This window comes from Epinephelus moara, chromosome 8, assembly GCF_006386435.1.
Source record: "Epinephelus moara isolate mb chromosome 8, YSFRI_EMoa_1.0, whole genome shotgun sequence".
In the NCBI taxonomy this organism is placed as follows: domain Eukaryota; kingdom Metazoa; phylum Chordata; class Actinopteri; order Perciformes; family Serranidae; genus Epinephelus; species Epinephelus moara.
The window spans coordinates 18,475,917-18,502,352 of record NC_065513.1 but is presented as its reverse complement, the minus strand read 5'-3'; the positions used below and the strand labels follow the sequence as shown (position 1 = coordinate 18,502,352).

Sequence of the window (26,436 nt, the reverse complement as noted above, 5' to 3'; positions counted from 1 at the left end):
GTGTTCAAACCCATGCTGGTGATCGTGGATGACGCTGAGGTCTCCGCTGCAAAAACGCACCCTAGTAAATTCCTCCATTTACTAGAGAATGAGAGGAAAACTGGTGTACGTCATTGGCTGTTAAGAGTTTCATGGTAGGCAGCTTTACTGGTGTGTTTTCCTAGAAGAGTCAGATTGTAACACACGCACACACACACACACACACACACACACACACACACACACACGTCAAGATGGCATATGGACACACATGTTCCACAAACCGCAACCGCCACCTTCCCTCGTCACTCCTCTAAAGTTACTCATCATCAGCCACATCACTTAACATCACCATGGCAACACTCGGCCCACTCCCCCCCATGTTTCTGTGGCTTTCTGGGATCCCGTACCAGAATTACTCTATTAAAAGTCTCAGGTCACAACATGCTCTTGATGATGCATGTGTTCAGGGAGCCACTGGGCGAGAGCTGCTGATTCAGTCTCTCTGTCACCCAAAGTTTCCAGAAAATGTCAAGGGAATATAAAAGAATGCACGTATGTAAGAGGGCAACTTCCAGGGCACCTTTTAAAACCGGAAGTGAGCAAATAAAGCATTAATGATGAAACAGAGGCTGATTGTGTTTAGAAAATAGTTGTTCATTTTAATTTCAATTGAATTTCAATAAAGACCAATAAAGGATAATGATGCACATGTGTATTTCAGTGCATTGCGTAACATGAGTTAACGCAGGGGCCTCCTGACAGCACCTCAGTCATGGCCCTGCAGCAGTAAACATCTATGATCCCTGGCATGTCCTCGGGCCCCAACCTCACTCTGAGTCTCTTGAATCATTCAAAGAATCTCCCACTAGGCGTTGAGAGCCTTCCAGAAGACCTGCACGGCTGGACCCAGGGTTGCAGTGCCTGTTTTCAGTTCTGTGTGATACATGTTTTGTTCTTATAATCACAAAAAAGAGATTGTTTGAGTGTGTGTGAGACAATAAGGTTTTCATTCAAATTCCACAGCTTTTGCCACTAGGTGGCACAGCTGCCTCAAACTTGCAGTGTGTGTGAATTTTAAATGCACTGTGTGAGACAAAGGGCTGAGAAAGACAAAAGAAAAACACAAAGAAAAGAATCCACTGTGTTTTTTTATTATCCTTTTCATTATTTGAGACTCTGTGTTGACTTTTACAATATAGTGGATCATTCAGTGGACAAATGAATGTACGCTGTCAATTCTGTCAGTTTACAAAAGAGAATATTGATACGGAATATAGATAATTTTTCAAATCTTCCATTCATGCATTAGCTGTAACCACTTATCCTATTCAGGGTTGCGGGGGTGCTGGAGCCAATTACAGCTGACAGGGGGCGAGAGGAAGGGAACACCCTGCTACAACAGGGCCCACATGCAACCATTCACGCTCACATTCACACCTACAGGCAATTTAAAGTCTACAATTAACCCAACCTGCACGTCTTTGCACTGTGGGAGGAAGCCGGAGGAAACTCAGACAAGAGGTGAACATGCACGTCCACACAGAAGGGCCCAAACCTGGAGGCGGGTTTGATCCTGGAACAGGACAGTACTACACAGCACCACCATGCCGCCCTTTTTCACATCATATTCAATTTTGTTTTCCTGCAGAACTATTAGTGGTGTTATATACTTTCTTCAAATGATGACCATCTTGAAACTGAGTAAAATTAAGCGGAACAAAGAACATATCCAGATATCGGAAAAGTTAATTAATCACATAGAAAAACACACATTAATAAACACGTGAGACAAGTTCAAAAGATTAACAGTTTTAATAAAATCCATGTCAAACATCAAAATACTGAAATGGCAAAAAAGGAAAAAAAACAACTTTTTTTCTACATTTTTTTTTTTTTTAATTTTGTACAAATCACAGTGGTTCAAAAATATTACAAATTTTTTAGTTTCAAAACATTTTTTGCAACAGCAGCAAAACATTCTGATTGTTGTTTATTTTCTTGAAAGCCCTTAATAGTTTGTGAGTGTGGTGTGCTCTCTCTCGTTTGCCTTTCTTTTGTAATACACACGCTAACATGAGCAGTAAATGTTAATAAAACTCACATGAGTCGATGAAAAAAACAAAAGTGCATAACAATACTATACAGTACAGTATATACGATCCACTTAAAAGTTACAGTATAGACCAGGGGTTAATAACACCATGTCTGTCTATATAAACACTGTCCCTGTCTTGGGCCTCTCTGTGCATACAATATGTATACACCAGCTTAGTAAATACAGTGTGATGAGCAGTTATAAGGTGAGAGGTCAAATCCAGCTGGGACTCAAATTTACAACACTGTACTGTACTTTGGAAAAACAACTATCATCATTAAAGCATAATATATATAGTTGTCACAGCTATTTTCTGCCTTTAATCCAACCAGTAGTCCACAGATGCTGTTCCCCAACTTAGAGTACACTGACTTTATGCATGACTGTGACACAGTACATTGCAGCTAAAGAGTGGAAGCAATAGGTTTTACTACTGAATTTGGCTTAAAGAGAAAGAGATCACAAGAAAGTGGAAAAGTAACAAGATATTTCAATTTCGATCAAGAAAAAGTGGTAAATATAAAGACGTAGCAGACTTATCAAAACAGCTGTATCAGGCTACATAATAGAAAGTGCAGGCACCTGAAAGAGTGCGAAAACATTATTTTATCACTGCTGGTTTGCTGGGTTTCTTGGTCATTCCATAATTCGACAAGCTTTAGCATAGATGATATTTTACATGCTGAACTTGAACATATCGTTGTTGTCATTTGAAGTTATCACTATGACGCTAAGATACTGTACATTGAAAGAAAGCTGCCTACTTTTATTTCTGCGCTCACATGTGTGTATTTCTTGGCTTAGTCAACGTTGTTTTGAGCCCACGAGGCCGCAGGTGCAGTGCCGCCAGCCTGTACAGAGCCAAAAGAGTGAGATTTCACTGAAGGCACAGAAAAGGAGACGCCAAAGACTCTCGGTCGCTAGGCCTCACGTTTAAAAAAGGAAGGTCAGGCCTGCTAAGAGGGAAGAGTGCTCCATGTAAAGTAAATGAGGAGAAGGTGACAGTAAAAAAGGAAGTGATACGATAGAGCAAGACAATCCAGGTGGATAAGACAACCCTACTGTACATCCGACATCAAAATGTGACTTTGGCCTGTAGGGGTCAGCGTGGAGCAAATATCGGGGGTTGAATAAAGCTTACAATGTTTAATAATTTGCATCTCCATCTCTACCTCTCTGTATATCAGGGTTTCTCAACCTTTACTGGCCCATGATTTCATTTCTTTTCCCCCACAATTCTCAGTTCACTGAACTTAGAGTAGACTCAAGTCTGGCAGTTCATATATCCAAATAAATATTATAGTGATTATGACATATATTTCAAACCTACATAATTTAATTTATTAAATATTATTATTTCAGTTTTAGAAACTTCCCACCACCCCATATGCATACCAAGTGATCCCAGATAGGATCGCGACCCCAAGGTTAAGAAACACTGCTGTATATACAGAAGCCTATGTCTAACCCCAGAAACATGCATCATGCTCTGTCATTACATACAGGCTAAACCCGAACATTACACTTGGCTTTAAGCCAATTTAGGACATTCTTAAAATATGTGCATTGCAATACTTGATTTCAGTTAAAATGCATCTTTATATGATTTTCAGTTTTAATGGCCTGTGCCTAATGTCTTAAAAATCACAAGAAGAAGCTTGATTGATTGTGGTAACTACAGTAACAGCACAAAAGGGACAGCTGCACGGCAGCAAGTGATCATCTGCATTAGTCCTCCGAGCAAATGTCTACAGGATGTCCCGGCATATTAATTAAAATTGTAAAATTAGTGATGCTACCTTGAGCTGTGCTGAGTTTATTTAGTAAAACTTGACTTGTGCATAAAGCCATACAGCGAGAAGAGAGCTACTGTGGAGTTCAGTGCCGACTAGACCTTAAAAAACAAGAAGCTGGACAAGTCGTGTTATTCAGCTCCTCACTGAGCAAGTTGTGGGAATTTTTTTTTAAAAGACTTAAGTGGAAATATCGTGCTACAATCATCAGATTTTAGAAACAATCTTACATAAGGAGCAATTCATGCTAAGCACAGAAAGGTATAGTCATAGAAAACAAAACCAAAAAAAATTAAAAAAAAATAAGAAGAAAGTGCATTCCAACACCAAGTGTCATTATACTGACAAAGTTAGGCCACCATGCAAATTAACCACATTTCAAAAGTGGCTGCACTCTCCCAGCACACAGGCCAGCCAGTGCTCATTAAAAAGCTTTGCTTTCTCAAAGTCAGTGGTTTTGAAGTTACAGTACAGGACTCAACCTGTTCGTCATTTTAAGCTCTACCTCTCAATCACCTGGTTAGCGGAGATTTCCAACCACGGTGTCAGTCCAAAAACAATCTAGAAAATATACTAATCAAAGGCCATATGATTAGACCAATCTACTGTGCTACACTCTACCAAGGGTTTTAATTAAGGCTGTTTGCATAAAAACAAGCAGCAGGCCTAAAGATTCTCCACAGGCATGGCTCTAGTTGGCTCAAATATCCCCTAAAGGATAACGGGTGAGAGTGCATAAAGCAACACTTGAATCTATTTTATACATCTAACATTGTCACGGCCATTGTCTGCTGTACTTGTCATGTCAAGCACTGCAGAATCTGTCTGCAGGTTTGCTAAAATCCCAAACTAGTTTTTAGCTTTGTCCAACTATAAGGCACACGGACCAAGAGACGAGGCTTAATGGGTCAAACCAACCATCAATAAGACAAATCCAACAGCCATCCCTTCTATGGGGAACTAAAAGGAGGCCATGGAAGTTAATCAAAAACTGTCCCCAACTTTCCCCTCTTTAGGTCTCTTTTTTAAATTCCCAAAGCCCTGCACTGGGATGAAACATCTGTGTAGTAATTCCAAAAGATGTAGGTTGCATGTAATGCTGACTGAGACTTGTTCACTTTTATTCCACTTCTACTCTTTTCAGCGAGAAATCAGCTCAATTCTCACTCGGGTCTCATGAGATCCTATCTGACTTCTATTTTCGGTAGCTGACAATGACTTTAACACGCCTCCTATAGCGCACCACATGTCTCACACAATCCATCTATCTCCCACAGTTGCCTGGGTAAAGCTAAGGGGCGCAAACCCACAAATAGAACGACGTGCTAATAGAAACTCCTCACCACAAAGTCTCGTTTTCACATTCGACGCTAAAGTCCAAAGAAATTAGCACCCTTGACAAGAAAATCCGATTTGCTCTCGTACGGAGTTATACATCAAATCCTTTGAGACGACACTCACGATTGCAAATTCAATCTAAAGTAATACTATTTTCCTGGTTAACGAGGAAGCAAAACGGATCACACTGTTTCTTGAATTCAAAAGCAGTTAAAGACATTACAAAGTTGTGACCACTGTATGTAAAATCATAAATCTACACATTCTAAAATCAGTGACCTACTACGACCTCTTACAGACTGTTAGCATATGGGAAATTAACACTGAAAAAAAAAAAGTGTCAAATTTGAATACCATCATTAATATTCTGCACTTTCACTGCAGGTAAACACTAAACAACTAGACAGACGCTTAAACTGTGAACATAAAAATCACAATGTGTGTCTGTGTGTTCATGTGGACACTGTCTTACTGTGTCTCAAGCACCATTTTCAATTCCAGCAAGAGGAATGGAAGGCAATGTCCAGCAGTGACACTGTTCTCCTGACACCACAGAAAACACCACCACGCGGAGGGATTCAAATATCATATCATACCACCGCCTTCTCCCACAAGCCACTTTCTCTTTTCTCCTCCATCCCCTCTTTCCGGTAAAGGAAGCAGGGACGCGGACATGAAGAAAGTGAGGAAGAAAGAATCACAGCTTTGGTATTCAGAATTAGGTGCTCATCTATAGTCAGGTACAGTCCTGTCTTTAAATGCACTAATAACACTGTGCTTTAGCTTTCTCCTAACACTCTTCAAGGAATAAAATTATACTGATCTTAATAACTGAAACTAGGGTGAAGCAATCACAGGCACAAAAACTCCTGTTAGTTTGTGTGAAGGTTAGTGCCGGGGCCCTGAGCAGTGCTGCCCCATAGTGGTGTAGGGGTGTAAAGGCAGGCTGGCTGAGGTGCTTCAATGCAACCCAGTGGTCATGGACGTTACAAGCGCATTTGTTTTTTAATACTGCATCCATCGTTTCTCAATGGCAGAGGTATCAAGTAAGGCTAGCCCTCTTTACCCCCATCATTGCTATAGTGGTCACTTTGAATGTCTCTGAAGTGTAGATTGGTGAATCCACCTCATCAAGGAGAGCTCGTGTTTTGCGCTTTTTTTTCTCTTTTCTCTTTGTTGCACGGGTGGTGAACAGGAGGACGGAGTGGGAGGTGCAGGGGTGGATGACAGACGCCAAGGACCACATAGACTGGAGGCTAATAGTTTTGATCATGCCTCCTGAGGAAACATCCCAACTGGCTAACAGTTTGAAGGTTGCCCTTACACCGAAACTTGCACTCTAGATTAACAGTCCCATCGTTGCAATAGCAATCAAAATTCTCAACACTTCTTGGGAGTTGTGTGCGCCTGATACATAAGAGTGTCCTGGAAGGCGCAAAAAAATATATAAAAAGGTCAAATAATATCAAAATAACAATAATTACATTGTTGAGTGTCAGTTCCTGGGAATCCAGTGCTGGTTTTAGAGGTGTGGATCTTTTGCAAGCTAACAGTCTGCGCAGAAGTGAAGGCAGAGGTAAGCTCCCCGACGGGAGCTGCAGTGGTCAATGCGTAATAGTCATTAAGGTCAATGTGAAGGAAGGAGACTGAGAGAGATAGAGAGCCCTTGCTCCCAGTCCAATCACTCAAAGGCTGGGACGCTGTGAGTGCTGGTGGAGGGACAGAGCTCATGTGGAGGGGACACGGGGCCACGCTGCAACGCTGCAGGCCCTCATAGATCAGGGCGTCTGGGAAGCACTCAACTCGGAAGCATCACTTAATCATGCCAACCAACTGCAAACATACGCTCACACATCCACGCACATACCCTTCGGTTAAGTCCACACTTGTCACACAAGCATACCAAAATGCACTCATGAAGTCACCCACAATTATAAAGAGGCACATACATTCCCCCAAACATGCTGACATTCAGGCATAGTAGCACTGAGAGTCATTTCTCCACTGATAGAGGGTTCAAGGAAGACCTCCTCTATATGTGTTACAGGGGGGGTTAGTTATCCTGTGTGGGACGACCCAGGTCAGGACGAAGAAGTCAGTGGAGGAAACCCTTTAGGAGATGTGCGGAGAGGAGGACGGGTGTCTCCAGAAACACCAGCCCCGTTTGGTGTGTTGCTTGCGCAAGATCTCCTCCTCGCGCTCACGCTCCTTCTGAGATCGCAGATAGCGGTCTTCCTCCTTCAGGAACCACACAGGAGGCCAGCGCTGCTTCTCAAAATGCCTCTGGTTTTCTACAGAGACAAAGATATGAACGGAAGAGGAGAATTAAAAAAAAATGAAACACTTAAAAGAGTTGAAAGATTTTAGGTGTCACTTCAAATGTGCGCTGACAGGGTAAAAGAGTGAAATCAACAAAGACAATAATTGTTGCACAGTGAGGGAACTGTGAAATAATAACGTCATATAAAAGGTGACACGAGGAAACAACCAACAGCAATGAAGGTCTGAGGACAAGTGAATGAAGTGAGGTATTACACTAGGCATTCTACTATTTATGTAATATGTGTAAAATGTATTCACACCTTCATTAAACATGAATGTTGCCTATAATGTATCTGATGCAAGACACAATTGTTTTTTCTTCTTCTTTTTTTAAATAAAATAAGCCCAGAGGGTCTCATGTGTTTCTCCCACTTCCTGCTTCCTTGCATCAGTGTTTTTCCAGACAAATAAAAAAGAAAAATCCAGCTCTCCCACTCACAACCGAGTGCTTGCTATGAACAAGTCACCGCATGCTATAATTCCACAGAAGTGTGCTTAACCCCAAAAAAATGTGTTTTTGTTCAAACTAGCACTGCACAGCAACCTTTGTAGGAGTTTTACTGAGAGGAAAGCTGCATGTGTGAAAGAGGTTTGGGAGAGGCAGATTATTAGGACCAAGAAAGGCAAGGTGTCTTTACCTGGAGACATGGCCTTCATGTCTTTGGGAAACTTGCGGCAGATGCTGTTATAATTAGTGCAGATGTGATGGAGACACCAAGCTGATAGCTGCTTGGCATTGTGGAACTGCAAAAGTAAAAACAGAGAAGAAATGGGTTATTACAGCTGTGAAAGAGTAAAAGAAAGTATTCATCTTCTTTTTAAAAAATACAACTTCGAATTAATATTAATAAATTATAGATAAATAAATTAAGGGACGGTTTTGCCAGGACAGACCTGTGCAAGCTCGAGGTAAGCCAACACTTGTCCATCAATGTCGCCTCCTTTCACCGCCACCTGGAGAAGCTCATCCACAGCATGCTGTTCTGAAGATGCACAAAGCAGACATAATCATGTCAATATTACTGTTTGCATGCACCACTGACATCTTTATCACCCAGTTGTAAACTCTTAGTCTGTCTGGCAGTCTGCACTGAACTCTCGTCATTGATAAAAGGCTGTTTTGTGCACAGATAAAGCTCTATCAAAACCATATGTTGCTACAGAAATATACAGAACAAGACATTCAAGTCAATAAAGAAGGTAGTTCTCTTTGCAATATCTCTAACGCTGCAGAGAGAGTCTTTACCTGTGAGGGCTACAAGGCGTGGCAAGCATAGGCGGTTGGCGAGAACAATTAGCTCCATGGGCTCCAGACCAGGACAGGGAGTCAGCAGACCGCAGTACAGGAACTCCAACACCCCACGCATACAGGCTGTACTGGTGTTAGGAATGGATACCTGGAAAATGATGACATCAAGAAGAAACAAAAAAAAACATGAGAAACAAAGGGCTGAATGTCACTGAAGAGAAAATAGAGGCATTTTTTTTCATGAAAATTAGATACAATAGACTCATACATGCTATATCAAGTGCAATGGCTAGAAATGGGGTCGAAATAAGACAGTTATATCAATAAAAGCAGTGCAGTGGGTATTTGGAGGTAAAGGGCAGAGGACATGCTGTTCTGGTTACATTCTCTTTGATCTAGGCTCAGATGAAAGTGCTGTCTGGGGGCTAGTGATGTGAGCAATATGACTAATGTTAAAAACTGCAAAGCACACACAGGCAACCCTGCTATCAGACCCTTTTCACAAATGAGACACTCAGACATGCTATCAATGCTCTCCTTGGACAGTTCATCACATTATGCACATTACACTCTTATAATGAAATAAAAGAATACATGAAGATAATACATATATGTTCAGGTGATTATTAGTGGTGACTGGGCCACTCTAGACAGTTAAACATGTATAACATTTTGGGTAAAGAAGCATATGAGCTATGAAGGCAATATTTTAGTGCCAAGTAACAGAAGAAAAAAAAATCACCTGCAATGACCTCTAGATGTCGCCATACCACTAATTAGACCTTAGCTAGTGAAGGCACTGGTCATACTGCTTTTCAGTGTAGCCCAGTATTCCACTTAATGTAGTTATATACATTAATGCAAACAAATGAGCAGGACCTTTATACGGCCCTAATTACTGATAATTAGACAAACAGCAAACAGCTATTCAGCGGCAGGTAACGCAGTCGAAGCCCAGTAAGGACGGAAGGAAGGTAACTTCAGATGACAGTGATGACCTGACCACTCCAGGAGCTCTCTGAGTGTCCCCACTGAGACACTCTTCAACCACCACCACCATAGCCAATTAGGAGAATGTCAGCATGGCGCGACCTCTCGTTACGACTAAAAAGCCACAACATTAAGACAAGGGTGGTCTCTAGAGCTCGAAGCCCCAGCTGGGGCCGGGAAGCATTAATGAGTGGACACAATCGCAGTGACAGGACATTTATGGATAAGAGCCATCAGCTGCATTGACAAGTGTTCTTTTGGCCCTTCAGTCTGCTGTCCAAGAGCTCAATTAATAGTTTAGTGCAAGTTTATGTTATTTGTGAAGCAAAGCTTAGCCTCAGAGTGCTAAACAATGATCAGATCGAATGATTAACAAGAAAAGAGCTGCAATGGCTACAGGTTGTAAATGAGATATGAGTCCTTAAAGGGCTTAAAAATCACTTAAGGGAACTGAAATTTTAATATTTAATAAATGTAAAAGACTTAATAGAACTCAAATTACTGTGAGGAAAAGGCAGTGAGTCACATAGCTGCTACCATAGATTGCGCAAGTTCATGGGAAAGTGTAAGGAACTTGACGTCATTCTTCTTTTACATTGAAAAAAGTTATTTTTCTGTAAGTAAGAATTCCTGTTGACTTTTCCGTCCCCCCTTTTTTCTCGAGTGAGACAGAAGCTTAGCAGGCTTCTCAACTTGTAACACTCCACTGGGATGCACACTCACATGGTGAACACAAAACCACACACCTCGAACATAATCCAGGAGTGTACCGTGACACTCTGCGGTAAGTTCACATAACGGCCTGTGCAGACCGCAAACCTCAATACATGCATTCTGACTCATGGTTTTTGACTACCACACCATGGATAAAACGTCTTTGACTATGACTGATGATCCATGGAGTCTTTCATAATCATACTCATTGTATAAAAGGTCTAATAGTTCTGCAAATAATAAAGATAATTACAATAAATCCGTTTTAAACACCTAACTCAGTGCTGCTATGCACAAACCCAAAATAGTCATGTTATCACACAACAGCATGAATACTGAAATCTGCGAGCCTAAAAATACTGAGAGGGAAGTGTGACATGAGCATAGAAATAGAGCAGCGCTGGCTGATCACATGCTGCTCTCACCATTATTATTATTATCACCGCTACAGGTTCTATAAATTTTCCTATACTGTATTTATAAACTAACCTTTCCAAACTAAGAGAATCATTATAATACAATATGATGTTAAAGTCTGATACATAACCAATTTAGCCCTTTGTTGATTGTTCATGTTGTTGAGTTAATAGGGACGATGCAATTTAACATAGTTCCAATACAAAGTATGGGACTGAGAGTTGCACAGAGAGTTTATAGCTATGGCTAACTTTCAATTCTTGTCCCAAGTTGGGCTTTTACATGTAGACCTAAACTAAAAATTTTACATATCTGTGCAACTCAAATCAATCACCATTCGTCGTCACAGTGATTTGGTCAAAACCAAGTAAAAAAAGACATTCAAAAACCGAGTAAATAAGTAAAAGATTCATCTTGGTATTAATGATTTTCACTGCTTCTTTTTCTATGTAAATCTGCAGCATCAGTATCTCCAAATACTTTCTCCAGAATTGATTCTCCTTTCGAGTAACTGAACAGAATTAGACCATCTGCTGTGTCAGAGTTGTTGTGTCATGCTCTAAAAGCTTGTGTCTATAAAAGACGGGTGTTTTAGTAAGCATTTCTGCTCACTGCTACTGACACTGCTTCTCAAACTAGCAATTATCCTTGAAGATGCGTGCCTCAAAGTGAACATGAGATGTAGTCAGCCAATGGCGTGGAAATTTTGAAAAAAAAGAAATCTGTGCATTAGCATCAGGGAAGAAGTGACTTTCGGAGCCAGCAGACAAGCTGCAGCTTCCATTGACATATAAAATCACATTGGCTCATTAGCACTGCAAAGCTTTTCACCAGTGTAACAATGCAGATACATTTATATGCAAATGTAAATACACTCTTGCTCATAAACACAAGTGCTGACAGCTTCATTGTGCCATCGGTCTTTGAGTCTTTGTCTCCGGGGCACCTGCCTTCTATGGTGTGCCAGCTTCATGCCATAAACAATGCAACAATAGTCACTAACATGAACCGTTTAGAGTAACCATAGACACCGGCAGCCCACCAGCAGCAAACACTGTGCCCCCTCAGTGATGCTGATGTCCTGCTTTCACCACCGTCCACACGTAGCTGCGATGGCTTTTTTCCACACCCACTCACATGGTGCGTTCTGGAATAAAATCCAGGCCATCCACGTGGACGCACAAAAACCAAAAGTGGTTTTCTTCTAGCCTGCCTTCTAAAACTTGAAGCTTCACACCTAAACTGAATACACAACATATGTATTCCTTGTCAGTCTCTCTCTGATTACTTCCAACCCTTCTGAGGGCCTGAATCTACGTAACCTAACCCCGCCGACCTTGAAAGTAATCATACCCCAGGGGATCTGGTTCTGCAACACAGTCCGGGGAGCAGCGACTTAAAGACAGACGGAGACATGAACTTCCTCTCTGATTAGGTCAGGTCCGGTGCACAGGCGCTGGCCCTGGAGGAGCACCAAGGGACCAGAAGCTGAACCTCAGGTGAGAGCACACCCGAAGTAACCAGACACGTCACTTAGAAGATGCTGACCTTGAAAGAGGAACTATTCTGGGCCTACTTTGAGTACTAAGATAGGTTAGTGAAACATCCTAATTCTGCTGTCACAGGCTGTGTGAATTAAGTGTGTGTGTGTGTGTGTGTGTGTGTGTGTGTTTGAATGTACATTTTGTGTGAATAAAGCCTGTGTGTGTGTGTGCATTTTCATGTAGGTAGATACTATATGTGGTCATTATGTGTGCAAGGCCTCCAGGGGTCTGATAACTACAGAGCTTCAACCACTGCAGGTGAAACAACGGTTTGTAGGTCAATCTGATAACAGGCCTCAGGCATCCTGCTCTGTAAACTTTAACATTCTGGAAGCACACAGTGAGAACAAAGACAACATGTGCTGTTTGTACAATGCCATGAAGGCAACACATCTCCAGAGTAATAAACCTTATTCACCTTTGCCTACTCTCCTCTTTTATCGGATGTTACTGCTGTTGTTGAGTACAGGTGCATGATTAGATCGTCCCTAAAGGCTGACCTGAGTTCACATCCAAGAATTCAGGACATAGAAACTTAATCCCTGCTCAAACCTTAAAGGTAACTCCATCCTTAAGCTCTTCCCCGTATATCTCAACTCACCTCCTCAATGTAGCTTTCCATGAAGGAGCCACGGAACATGGCGGCCATCCAGTTGCAGCTGGAGATGAGCAGAGGCTTATGGGCCGGGAGGCAGCCATCGTCCAGTCGGAACACCACATCTAAAACCGGGGTGGGAAAAGAGCATTCATCTCGTGGAGTGCCACAGAAGCCCAAGCTACAGAGGGGGAAAGACAGACAAGGCAGACGTCCACACACACACACACACACAGGTAGGCAGAAGGCCAGACAGACACACACAGAGACATAGACACAGGTAGACAGACAGAGAGATAAATTGACAGAAGGACAGAACAAAGTTCTGACACAGAGTAAGGGAAGGAGAGCAGACGCAGGGTAGTAGGTCATGGAGTAAATCCTGTGTGGAATCAAAGTGTCAATGGGGAACACAGCAACTATGTTAGTGTTAAATGTTGTAATGGGCTTAAGGGTTTCATCTATCTTTAATTCAGTCCTTTTATAATAACTGGGATAAAGCAGATCTGTTTATACAATTGTTCCGATCCTAATTTATCAATATAATCTCTTATAAGCATTTTTAAGTAGGATTCTTTTTGTTATGATCATGATGACAACGGAGAAAGTATAGAAGGAAGTGAATGTGAGACAGGCTTTGTTTAGAGACAGCAGATGTCTGGCGCTGGCTGCAAATCTTGTGACAACAACATGCATACATAACAGCTTAGGGGGACAGACAACACCACACAAACACAAGACACAGGAAGCACACGAGGGCAAAAAACAGGACAACCGAGCAGACCAAAATGACAGTCATCAGATCATTTGATGACTTTAAAAGTCACTTCAGAAAACAGTTAAACCACAACATACAAAATGCATATTATATAGTGGATACTCAATGGAAAAATATGTGATCAAAATGTACACTTGTGTACATTTCCAGAGACTGAAAGAGAATGCTGGAAAATTATCGAAATCTTTCTCGCACATTCTCCTCATCAGCTTTTCACAAACCTCCGCTACTCACACTCTCACATACGCCCACACACACATGCACACACCTACAGACAATCACCCACTGATGCAAACATGGAAAACATCTACAAATGACACCAACGCTATTGAAAGTATTAAGGCGCTAAATGGTTGGCACTGTGGTTTACCAGCAAAGGTCCCCTTATTGAGACACTCCTTGATGCGGTTGGCTCTGCGGACGTGAAAGGCCTTGGTGATCTCCTGGTTCATGAAGCTCTCTCTGTTGAGAACATTGGCCACCATCATCCGCAGGTCAAACACCTCCAGCAGCTCTGCGATGGTGGCAACCTGCATCAGATCCCCTCTGCCCTCATCCAGACTCCCTGTGTACAGGTACTGAAGCACCGCCTAAAACCGGAAAATTCAGAAATTAAATTAACAATTTAGGAACAACTATGAAAGCACCAAAGAGCTCTTGTAGCCTGCGGTAATGATGCATATTTTTTTAATAATCTTTTTGCTTTTAAGTGTATCACCTTGAATGGTTCTTCCTGTATAAGTGCATCCATGGCAACCACAGTCATGAGTCGCGGTCGTCCAGTCACGGGATCATCAACATGCTCCAGACACACACTCAGGAAACCCCGTCCCCATCCTGAAAGTGCTCGCCCAGTCCCCAGTGCTCCCAGGGAGTAGTGGGCTCGAGAGGGGAGCGCATTATCACTCTGGGAAGTCCTCAAAGAGCCCTGCTGGAGCAGCTGGGGTCGATTCAGACCCCGCACTCCTCCATCAACCCCGTCTTTATCAATGTCCAGGCTCTTAGTGCGCCCAGCTTGCTCCTTGGCTCCTCTCCTGCTCTGCTCATCTTCCTCCGCGCTCTCCAAATTTTCCTTGCTCTCCTGTTCCTCCCCCCGTGGCCCGACACACGATCCACCAATATCAAGGGTGAAGAGGTCGTAGAACTTGGAGCAGGAAGTAGCCAGATAGACTTTGTGTGCAAAGACGCGAGTGGCACCGCCCTGCAGGAGGAAAAGGACATCTGCACACAGTGGCTGGCAGAAAAGGGAATCAGGGCCCTCGCCGTCTGCTGGAGGGGGGTCTGGGATGCCCACTATGGGGCGAGGTGGGCGAGGAGGTAGGAAGGGCGCCTGGAGAAGGGGCCTTTGGACCTTTTTCAGGTGGGACTTCCAGAACTGCAGGTGACGACGGGAGATGAGGGCAGCTCGGATGGCATTGTCAAAAACATCTTTGACTCCAAACTGGGCTACAATGCTGGTCTCGTAGTAGGGGATCCCAAGTTCCTTTGCCACTTCATGGCCTCTCTCTGGGGGAAGGATATCGGTGGGTTTGATGGGTCTGCGGGACAGGAAGAGATGATGATGTTAAAGATGACAGTGTGCGGATAAAGACTGAAATAAAAAGGAAGTAGGAAGTTGAGTATCTCAACACTCTAGAAAAGGAAGACCTTGATGTTGTCAATTCAGTTCTCACTTTGACGACATTTCTCTATTCTTCATATATGATTGATCAATTGGGATAACAGTTAATGAATGAAACGTATAGCAGCCAAAAAGTGACTCTCAACACCTTACAGGTTCTTCTTTACAACACCAATCAATCATAGGTAAAGCCATTGTCAACATCTTGTTTACAGTGATTCTGTTACTGTCACACTGCTATTACTTGTTATTGATTAACTGGAGCAACTCCACATGCAACCCTCTATCTGAAATTGTCTGTTAATGCCTGATGAAGAGGGTGTCTCACTTGGCTAGGGGTCGTCGTGCACGGTTAACTGCATCCAGGTCGGCATAGCGCAGATCCAGCTGGCAACCAACCAGAATGATGGGCGTCCGGGGACAAAAGTGCTTGATCTCCGGGAACCACATAGTGCGTACGTGGCGCAGGGAATTGGGATTAGCCAGAGAGAAGCAAAGCACCACGACGTCAGACCTGCAGGGGAGAGGAGGGGGAGGAGAAAAAAAAAAGTCTTCATTTCATGTACTTACAACAGAACAGAGATCACAGATAAGATAGGAAAAAGATGGCAGAGGAGAGCTGATCTGTTGTGTCATGAGCAAGAGATGTCAGCAGAGAGAAGACATGCGGTCTTTGATGGAGTAAAGGGGACAGAAAGGAGAGGAAGAAAAAAGGGGTCAGCGCTGAGTCACTGAACATCTTGTCAGTTTATGTTAAAACATGTGTGATATGTGTATGGAAGAAGCTTGTTCGGCTGCCGCGAGGCATTGTGGGAGCATGGACAGTGCCATCGAGAAAGCTGGGGTCACAAGACGCGCGTGGCTGGGTGGGTCTGTGGGTCTGTGTGTGTGTGTGTGTGTGTGTGTGTGTGTGTGTGTGTGTGTGTGTGTGTGTGTGTCTGGGCCTCTGGGCTGGTGATCTGTGTGGCCCATCTCTCTCTCTCTCTTACATAAATATCCCTAAGCCCTCCAAGGCTACATGGACCACAAAGAGAAGGCTAAGAATAGATCAGGATACACACACACACACACACACTAATTCATTTCCTCAACCGATGTGTTTGAGCAAGCAGACAGCAGCACTTACAGCTATTCTCTGGTGCTGATATTTCCATGGCATGTTTGTGCATGCATGTCTGTTTCTAGGTAATGTTAAATCAAGCTCCGTGTCAGTGAGACGGATCATTTGGTGCCAGGACAATGCTGACAGTGCAGGAATCTATCATTCCTAAATGATCTACTTCTTAAAACAACACAACAACACAGGGTGTTTGACCCAGCAGCACAAGACCAGGCTTATTTTGCATCAGCTTCACTTACGTAACTTGTGTGTCACATTAACTATCATTGATAGCCTGCAGATGATGAAATATATATTCCTGTTTCTGAGGTTTGTGAGGAGGATGTGAGGTGCTGAACTGCATCCTGAACTTGAGATCGGCATTACACACCATTAAACACTTCCCTTTGTCCCCTTGGGCAGGCAAAATACCTGGGCTACAGTGACCATGGCCTATTTTGTGAGCAGATAGAGGCTACACTGTAAAAAAAAAGAAAGATCTTATCTGTCTTTTTTATCTATTGAGCTTTAAAGTCTGACTTTACTATAGTACACCTTAATGTGCATTACATACACATACCTGACAAGTTGAATTACTTATGAAGGTAAAAAGCACTACAACAAATGATCCCTACAAAGGGAAATTTTTTACAGTGTCGACATAGGTTCCATAGTCCAACTTTACTCTCACTAATGTAATCTCTGGAAAGCTTCTACTCCCAAGGACATAATATACACTACTAAAGCATTACATCACATCACAGCTTNACACACACACACACACAGGAATGCCCATTAGCACTTTGTCAAAGGATCATTACCATGGCTTAGTCTGTTTGAGGTCATGTTATGTGTACGTGCTATTGTTCGGGTGGTTAAAGCATTTTTTTTTTACAACCTGGGTTTTACTGCTGGGGTCTGTGCCAGTATACCTTTATGTTAGCATAACACCGCTCTGAAATATGAGCCCCAGAGGGCTTTTGAACCTGTCAAATCTTAACCTATCTTTCAAAAGCAGCTATTTAAAAGTCTGAGGGTAATTAAAAATTAGTACCAGAATAATCCATTAGTACTGCTGCTTTGTGGTGTAGGCTTATTTCCAGGTTCAACATTCAGGTCAGCCTAGATGACCTACATATTGGATTCATGCATATGCTGTTGTTTCATTTGCAGCCTGGTCAGGAAAACCTGTCTGGACATGAATTAGATGTTTGCAACGCTTGACACATAATGTGAGTTGCTTAATATAGTATATTGAATAGGAACTTTGATCAGGCTTGAAGTGTGAACATGTCCTGTGTGTCAGCCAGTGTGTGTGTATGTGCGTCCAGATTGAGTCAGATGATAAGACAGACAAGTGCTATCACTGTGCTATCACTAATAATTTACCACCAGCACTAATGCACAATAAATAGCTCCACCAGTGGCTGGTTATTTTGTGATTGCTGTGCGTGTGTGTCGGATTTAATCAACCTAGTTCATCAGCTGCCAGATTATGTAAGAAAAGACACATATATGGACACAGTCACAGATATAAACACCGCAGCGATGATAATCGTGTTGCAATAAACAACTTAATGGCTCTCATGCCGACATATGTAGCACTCTGCAATCACACAGTCTGCCACGAAAACCCCTCATCAGTCATTAAGTCCGTCACAACAGTATTATAAAAGTTAATAACATGCTACTAAAACTGCTTACAAGAACCGTGCGTGCAAGTGCAATGTGATACGTTTTGTGCTTTTAGTCAGAAAGCGAAATTAGCTTTAATTATAATGGATTTCTGCTGACTGAGAAAAAGCATAAAGTTGAGGTTGGCTCAGGTTAAGTTTGGCTTAGCCTATTTTCAGGCTGAGATTGTTTTCCCAAGCAGAATGTTCCTCTCCTAACAAAGCATGTGACAGTCTGGGTATTGTCTAACAATGTGATGTTTTGAGTTTTGACATCAACAAAAGGCTGCAGAGTGGAGGAAGGTGTGGAGAGGGTTTGGGAGCAGCAAAGTGTCAAGGGTATAGACAAGGCTAATGATGGGAGCTGAGTTGCGGGATAATGAGGGAGATGGGGAAGAGGGCATGGCCCAGATGAACGTGTGAATGAACAGAGCTGGAAGAGGAGGAGGAAGAGGAGGACGAGGAGGAGGGGAGGTTGATGCCTGGAGCTGCAGACGCCAGGGAGGCAGGCAGGCAGGCAGACAGAAAACAGCTGAGCTGGCACTGTGTCTTTATCAGCTGACTGCAGGCTGACAAAGTATACAGGACATGCAGACAGACACGCACACACACACACACACACACACACACACACACACACACACACCAAAACACAAACAGAGGCAGATCACTGTGAAAATGTACAGACACAGAAAGAGTGAAAGGACACAACAAAGGGGAGGGAATTTGAGCCACAAACCGAAACCACACGCAAACCACAAATGCACATCTGTCACGTAGATACACTTGCAAAAAGGTGACAGGGTGACGTGTTACTCAAAGGGTAGCCATCCAGCCTTGAGAGAGCTCAGAGATTGCACAGTGTGATGTATACATGCATGTGCGTGTGGATGTTGGTGAAATCTCAGGGTGCTCTCACACCTAACCTGTTTAGTTAGGTTCAAAAGGAAGTCAGGTCCGTTTGGCCAGTTAGAGAGGTTCATTTGGGCCGGTGTGAAACCAGCAGACCAAACAACCTAACCATGATCGCCTAAAAAGGTGGGTCTTGGCCCATTTTCCACTGGTCCACTGGTGCGGTTTGTTTGTGGTGTGAAAGCAAACAAACCATCCACAAGATTTTATGATCGCAGATATGTGATTTTAGCATGATATCAAAAGCTAAACTCCTGATAAATCCATCTGCTGCTTGTGAAATCTGTTCAGGAAGCCTTCTTATAATTGATCTGTATAAGGCCACGTGTGTAACATAAATCATGTAGTAACCATGGTATCCTGTATGCATGTCAGTATGGGTATTTTCCCTGATTAATAGGTCGAAAGCTGTTAAAACTGCTGTGATTGTATCCAACTCCATGTACTCTGTCAGTTCATTAAGTCTATAAAAAAGTGTGTGAGAGTGATCCAACAGTAATAAACCCTAAATCATTACTGTGCAAGACTTCTCCTTTTCGTCCTGTCTCTACCTGTTAGTCATTCTTTATAATGTGCAGTCAATTTGCAGTCCGATAATTGCTACTAGTGATGCTTATAATCAGTAATTTTTTTGTGAGTGCTTTATGACAACGGAATTGTCACTGGAATTTGGACAACTGACAAATTAATGAGTTACCCATCAGTCTGTGTAACTTCAGGTTATACAGACATTTTTAGATGGGTGGAGAAAAACATATAATTAAAGTTATTAAAATTTACAACCTATATAGCACTTATTTAATGATGTGTGAAAAGTAGCTTCGCTTTTCTGTGTTACCGTCATGTGGTCAAGTTTGGTCACTGCCATTCAAATTGGTATTTGCTGATTTTGCTTTGGCAATAAGCACTTTTTGCATTTCATGCCAATAAAGCAGCTTTGATAAAGGGACAGGGAGTAAGAGGATAGAGCGATGATCCAATCATGTCTGGTGGAGGAAGGATGTAACAGCTTGAGGGCAGAGTTCAACTCCAAAGCGTGGCAGCTGGATTACACCAAAAAACAACTTTTGGGTAAATAAATGTTATGTGGCCATGTCTGTGTGGGTGTGACAGATTAGTTAAACTCTCATTGTGAGTTACTTCCTCCTGATCCGGCCGACAATGAATTTGGTCACATATTAGACCGAGGAAACTGTGTCAAGGCCTTAAGAAATTCTGCAGCCGCTCGACAAAGCAATCTCTTGGCTGCACCAATTGTGAAAATGGGACGCGTTGTAAGGTAGTTAACCCTGTGGTCAGCCAGCAATTGTGTTATTGGGTCAGTAGCTGTAGCCTGGCTGCTACAATGTCTCAAACTGTTTGTGTGTGTGTGTGTGTGTGTGTGTGTGTGTGTGCCTGTTTCTGTGCATGTATCTGCTCACCTGCCATAGGCAAATCGTCTGTCTTTGTGATGATCCCCGAATGTGTCCCACAGCCTCAGGGACACACTGACCTCATCCACTACATCGCGAGATCTCTCTAACACCTGCAACATAGACACACATCCCTGTAATCAGGTCAAAAGGTCTTAACTTCGATGTGATGTGTGTGTTTTTAGTGGGATTGAAGGATTATGCAATCACTTGGCTCGAGGGGAAAAAAAGCAAGCGCAATGTCAAACTGCACGGTCGACATTTTAAGAATGAAGTTGTATTTCATAGGCCTGTAAAGAGATGTTTTACCAGAGATGCATATGCATAATAAACAGAATTAGCCTCAGTAACATGTCCAAAAGTGTACCAGAGTTTATCTATATGTGGCTCTTTCTACACTGTGTTCGGCTGTGTGTTTATGTGTATGTGTGTGCCCACCTCCTGGCATACACGATACTGGTCGATGGCCCAGACGGTTGGCACGTGGGTGGCAAGCAGCTGATACTGTGTGAGGGTGGCATTGCAGGCCCGGGCACAGATTAGCCTGGTCTTGCCTACTGCATTATCCCCTACCACCACACATTTAATGGTTTCCACATTGGGCCGCTCATAGTCTGTGTCTATATCCATGGAGAGGGCCCTGGAGAATAGGAGAAAGAGCGAGAGAAAGAAAAGAGGTTAATTCAATATTCATGGAAAATTAAAATCACATTGATAAAGCGTCCCGGGAGGAATGACACTGCATTTTGACAATGAAAGCAACTGGCACCAGGCGCAGTAGCTTCTAACTCTCCCCCAGTCCAGCCTAGGGAAGCTTTGTTAAGGCTCTAAGCCCCCGTAGCTGTACTGACCAGTGTACAGAGGCTTCTGCCAAACTCCTCAACAGAACACATGGTTCGCAGGCTGAGGAATGGAGGGACTGCAGAGCTATTTCTGTAACAGCACAGAGCGAGAGAGAAAGACAGAAAAACAAAAAGAGAGAGACTTCCCTTGAGCTCACTGTCCTTTTCTCTCCTTGTTTGTCTTTCCCCTTATCTGTTCCCCCTTTTGATGGATTGAAACAAAGTTGCAGAGAAAAAATAATGTGACGTGATGAAACATCTACCTTGGCAGCACCAATAAATTCCCCTATGAAGGCATTTGTAATTAACTTTTTAGGTCATTCGGGAGTCCATGGGAAGTGTGGGTCAAACATATTTACTGCAGGCTTACACAGAGGGGGAGAAAAATATAGAAAAAGTGTGGCTGCATGATCACCTGTGAACTCCTGACTTGACCTTAGCACAAGACGGAGGTGGTTATGTGGTTATGCGCACAGCTCAACTGACTTCCGCTTTTAAAACCACACATCACTGCGCAAAGCTTATCAAAATCCCCTTTCCATAAACTGCTTACAAACATTTCTGACATGTCAAAACACATGTTAATACCCATTTTTTAAAAACATTCCTGGAAGAATCTGCTATATTGCATAACCAGCCCACACACGCGCACACACACACACGCTTAGACCTCCAGTCAGCTAATCAGTCCATCCATCCTTGCAACTAGTTCAAAGACCCACCCCAAGGTCCCATAAATAGAGCATCTGAAACATTCATAAAGGCCTCCGCTTGCTATTCCATTGACGTGGATGCCAGTGAAACACTTCAGTCCAGCACTGACAGACAACAGCGGCTAAAAATGGCATCTATTCATTGGACACACGAGCCATGTGTGCGCCCTGCTAATAAGCCATGACCTGCTCTCCATGTCCCCACACATCTCCAGGCTGATCAGAATACCAGTGCAGCTATATATAATTTATTTCTTCCCTACAGACATCAGACATTGATTCCCTTTGTCAACAGAAACATCATTTTAGTCAAAAGGAGTCCCAATTACGTCAGCCAGGAAGTACAGCACCGAGAGCCTACCTTTGTCTATCTGAGCTGAGGAAAAGTGTCTGTTGTTTCCTGAATGGTCCATATGGAACTCTGCCTTTCAGAGTTATAAATACCCTTTTTCCCTTGCCACCTGTCTGGCTGCTACACCGTCACAGACACGTACTACAGGTGGAGGGGAGAGATAGAAGAAGCAATAAAAAGTTACCACAACCTTGCACTTATCTAACAGCTATCTGCCTAATGGTCACGGCAGCTGCCAAAGCAGCAGCCCTCTTAGTGAATTATCAGGAAAAGAGTGATGAAGGGCCAAGTATGAAGCCTGACATACAAAACTAGTGGTTCCATAACATCCACAACATGTCGTAAAGGGGAAGAGCGGATGCGTAGTATTGTTAATCCCCAGCGTTTCCAATGCAACAGTCGATAAGCAAAAGGGATTGCAAGGGAGACAAGGCAGGGAGGGGATTATTAGAGTCTTAGAGAGAAAGAGAGGGACTGTCAGGCCAGCATTAGAATCAGTCAGTCATGCCACTGGGATCAGAAGGGCATGACCAACAATAACCAAGGCTGCTCAGGGGAATGCATCACAGCTTTTCCTGCCGATCTCTCTACTATCAAATGTGTGGTTCACTCAGAGAGAAAGACAGGTGAAGAAAAAAGAGACAGTACAAGTGAGAGTACAGTTTAAGGTACTCTACTACTGACCCACGGGAGACTGGAAGTCGGTATGCATATGTGCATGTGAGCGTGCGTGCATGCATGCGTGTGCGCGTGGTAATGAGCTTAGGGCCAGTCTGTGAGGCATGGAATGATGCGAGCAGTGATGTAACCAGGAGGCGGCGTTGGTGGTGGTGTGGACAGTTTCTCAGGGGGATCAAGAGTACCCAGCTCCCAGATATCATCCTCCATCTGAGGCTCTGCATCAAGCTCCAAGCGAGAGTCCGGTCATGCGTCGGTCAACACGCACAACGCACAATTATTTACTCGCACACCACTGCACTTAAAGATATGCACCTGCTCTCGGGTTTATATTTAAACTGTACAAGCTTCCTCAAACTTCGACAATTATTTTTAATTGCATGACTGGAGGATGAGCAGAGGCCAAAGACTGTGAGAGCAGCTCAGAGGAGCGGAAAGAGAAGCTGCAAAGCTCAGGTTTCATTTTTAGCCAACGACCTATAGTGAACTGTACACAGACGTCTAGACTTCATCTGCTGGCCAAGTATCATCTTCCCAACAAGGCAGTGAAGGAGGCTACAAGGGCAAATAGGTGTTGGAATGCAATCATGAAATGTGTGTGAGAGAGAATGAGATTCTGTCCCAGTATTTGTGCATGTGTGCATGTATTTCTGACTCTTATAGTGGCATATTGATGGGTGTAGGCACAACTGCAGTGATAGGAACGCTGTGACAGGAACTCAAACGCCCACGCAGCACACACAAACACCGACCTTCTGGTTTACTCTGGAATGTCACGGATTGACTCAGTGTGTGTGTGTGTGTGTGTGTGCGTCTGTTTGGTGCAGGAGGACCAGACAGACAAAGAAGCTCATGCATAATTTGGATAGTGTGTGTCTCAGTATGGCTTTGCTTTAAAGCCAGAGGGGGGTTTCATAAAGCGACGGCTTACAGCTCTACCTCATGCACAGTTCCTGGTTTCTTTACCTCATGTTTTTATACACTTCCCTTCTAAATCCTTTCATTTATCCTTCTGTCTGTCTAGGTGAGTCTGGTTTGTGTCCCAGCTGTGCCCACTCAACCACACCTTCTCACCTGCTCACAAACTCCCCCCACTCTCCTTCCCATTCTCCAAATGTAATGCTCTAGCTCACAGTTATTCCATCCTTCGCTTCACTCGTTGTCTTTTAATAACCTCTCTCTCCACCACCCCTCGTTCTCGTCCTATCCCCGTTTTCCCCTCTCATCCAACGTCATGCCCCCCTCCACCCATTTTTATTAGAGGCCATCTATCTGTCCATCTATGACCTCACACTTTTCTGGATAGCAATCAAGGAGCAGCATTAAGCAGACAGCCCTCCCACACCCGCTTTGCTTCCCCCTCTGTCTCCCTCTCCCTGTTACGTAACACCTTTAGCGATCCAGTGGCAGCAACCGCTCATCCAAAGCCCTCCACAGCCCCCATTCGCCTCTTTTTTTGTCCTCTTCCTTGGGGCTAGAGTTCACCCCAACACCCTGACTGAGCTGCCTGCCTCTCCGCTCCTTCATACCCAGCCCTGCAAAAAAAAATGACCCCAATAACCACCCTCTTTATTCATGGGTCAACACGTGTGCACTCACACAGAGCTATGGGATTTACACTATCACAGGCTTGACTGCATAGTGTCCATGTGTAATTGTTGGAAGAAATGACGGCTGCATGTGCAATCATGTATGCGACCTACTTTGTTTATAACAATTCTTCGTCAAAAGGCTGCTCTCATGAAAGAAAATGTCTACTCATTCGTACTTTTGTATGTTTTTCAGGTGTGTGTGTGTGTGTGTGTGTGAGTGAACGTGTGTGTGTTATGTGGGTGTTTGAGACAGTGACTGCCACAGGCGCAGCTGGCACAGACTGGTTACATAACCTGGTCTGTAGCCTCTGCGTGGCTCCCTGGATGGCTGACAGTAGACCTCAGACTCACACACACTAGCAAAGACGTGCATACACACAGGCACGCTGGCACGAACTTGCCTCACCCACTGCAGATGGTACGTACTGGTATTACTGAGCGGCCCGTGGCAGACAGCAATGTGTACGCATCAGTCCTAATGAATGAGAGGGTCTTTGGGAGCAGCATGTCAGCCTGCTTGAGAAAGCCTTCCTGCTCTCGTCTCTCTGCTGCAATAATGCTTTGTAAACACAGGAAGGCTCCTCTTGATTCCCTAATTTCCTTTATCCCTCCCCATCTTCCTCCTCCTCCTCCCTGTCCATATTTTCCACCTACTCTTTCTCTCCATCTCTCTTGCTGTCTTAACTTGCTTCTCTTTATTGTGTTTCTATTTCATGCCTTTGTTCTTTCCAGCATCCAATACAGAATATTCTTCTATATAGTATCTCTACGTCTGTCATCCACTTTTCTTTGATCACCTCATCCAATCTAAAAATGCAGGATTTCCCTAAAAACCAACATATAGACTCATAAGATGCCTCTCAATCATCACTTAAGACCCACTAGAAGTGTGTGGTGATGTATTATTCTGCAGAGACTCTGTCCTCCACTTGTATTTTCTTATTTTCCTCTTATTTTCTGTGTTCATGACATGTATGGGCGTGTACCCCACAGCACACAGGTGAGGTCGGGGCTTCATAAAAAGGTAGCGACCAGGTAGCAGTCCGTAAGAAGCAGGCATCCAAGAGTCACAGTGCAGAAAAAAAAAACACAAATAAAGCAAAGCAAAATAAAAGTGCAAGAAAGAGTGAATCTGCACTTGGCTTTTACTTTCAGTTTTGTAGGCTAGCGCATTTACAGACACCGTCAATCCTGCAAAGTATATCTTCAATTAAACAGATGTGCTGCCAATTTCTTTGCCAGTGAGCATTGCTTTGTGGCTGCTTTGACTCTGTTTTGAAAGTGCAAGTCATAATGCAAAGAGCAAAACTGTATTGCCAAGTTGTTACCTTTACAGATAAAATGTTGTCTTTAAATACATAGTGCAAAACTCACCTGTTTTGCATACAGCTTCATATTAGTACAGGAGCCTTCAAATATCATTACTGACTCTGTTTTGATGTTAATCTTTGATGTCATCGTTTTTCTTTTATCATAACATGCAGCAATGATAACATTTTCCACATGTATGTTCTCGTACTAGTCAAAGCAGCTCTGGATCATTGAGCCAAAGGACTCAGTCAGTGACCCAAATATCACTGCAGCCTTGTCAATGGGGAGGTAAAGTCTGTATTCCAAGTTACGCATCTCCTTTGGGAATGTAACAGGCCAACCCTGGTCCTTGCAACTCAAAAACAGACCCTAATTAGTACATACTTTATTATTAAAGTTCCACAGTCCATGTTA

The 26,436-nt window shown here is 43.3% G+C and overlaps 1 protein-coding gene across 6 annotated transcripts in view; it reads right to left on the bottom strand.

Annotated features, from left to right (window-relative positions):
- Positions 1 to 1,779: 1,779 nt before the first annotated feature.
- Positions 1,780 to 26,436, bottom strand: part of rhobtb4 (Rho related BTB domain containing 4) — a 44,721-nt gene continuing 20,064 nt past the window's right edge. For all 6 annotated transcript variants that reach the window (XM_050050459.1, XM_050050460.1, XM_050050462.1 and 3 more), the window contains 10 exons: positions 20,973 to 21,174; positions 20,544 to 20,647; positions 15,767 to 15,952; positions 14,536 to 15,355; positions 14,188 to 14,407; positions 13,046 to 13,164; positions 8,777 to 8,927; positions 8,425 to 8,513; positions 8,169 to 8,274; positions 1,780 to 7,499 (listed from right to left, as the gene is read on the bottom strand). In XM_050050459.1, the coding sequence (XP_049906416.1) occupies positions 7,321 to 7,499; positions 8,169 to 8,274; positions 8,425 to 8,513; positions 8,777 to 8,927; positions 13,046 to 13,164; positions 14,188 to 14,407; positions 14,536 to 15,355; positions 15,767 to 15,952; positions 20,544 to 20,647; positions 20,973 to 21,164 (2,166 nt within the window). In that variant the 5' untranslated portion in view covers positions 21,165 to 21,174 and the 3' untranslated portion in view covers positions 1,780 to 7,320. The remainder of the gene's footprint in view (positions 7,500 to 8,168; positions 8,275 to 8,424; positions 8,514 to 8,776; positions 8,928 to 13,045; positions 13,165 to 14,187; positions 14,408 to 14,535; positions 15,356 to 15,766; positions 15,953 to 20,543; positions 20,648 to 20,972; positions 21,175 to 26,436) is intronic.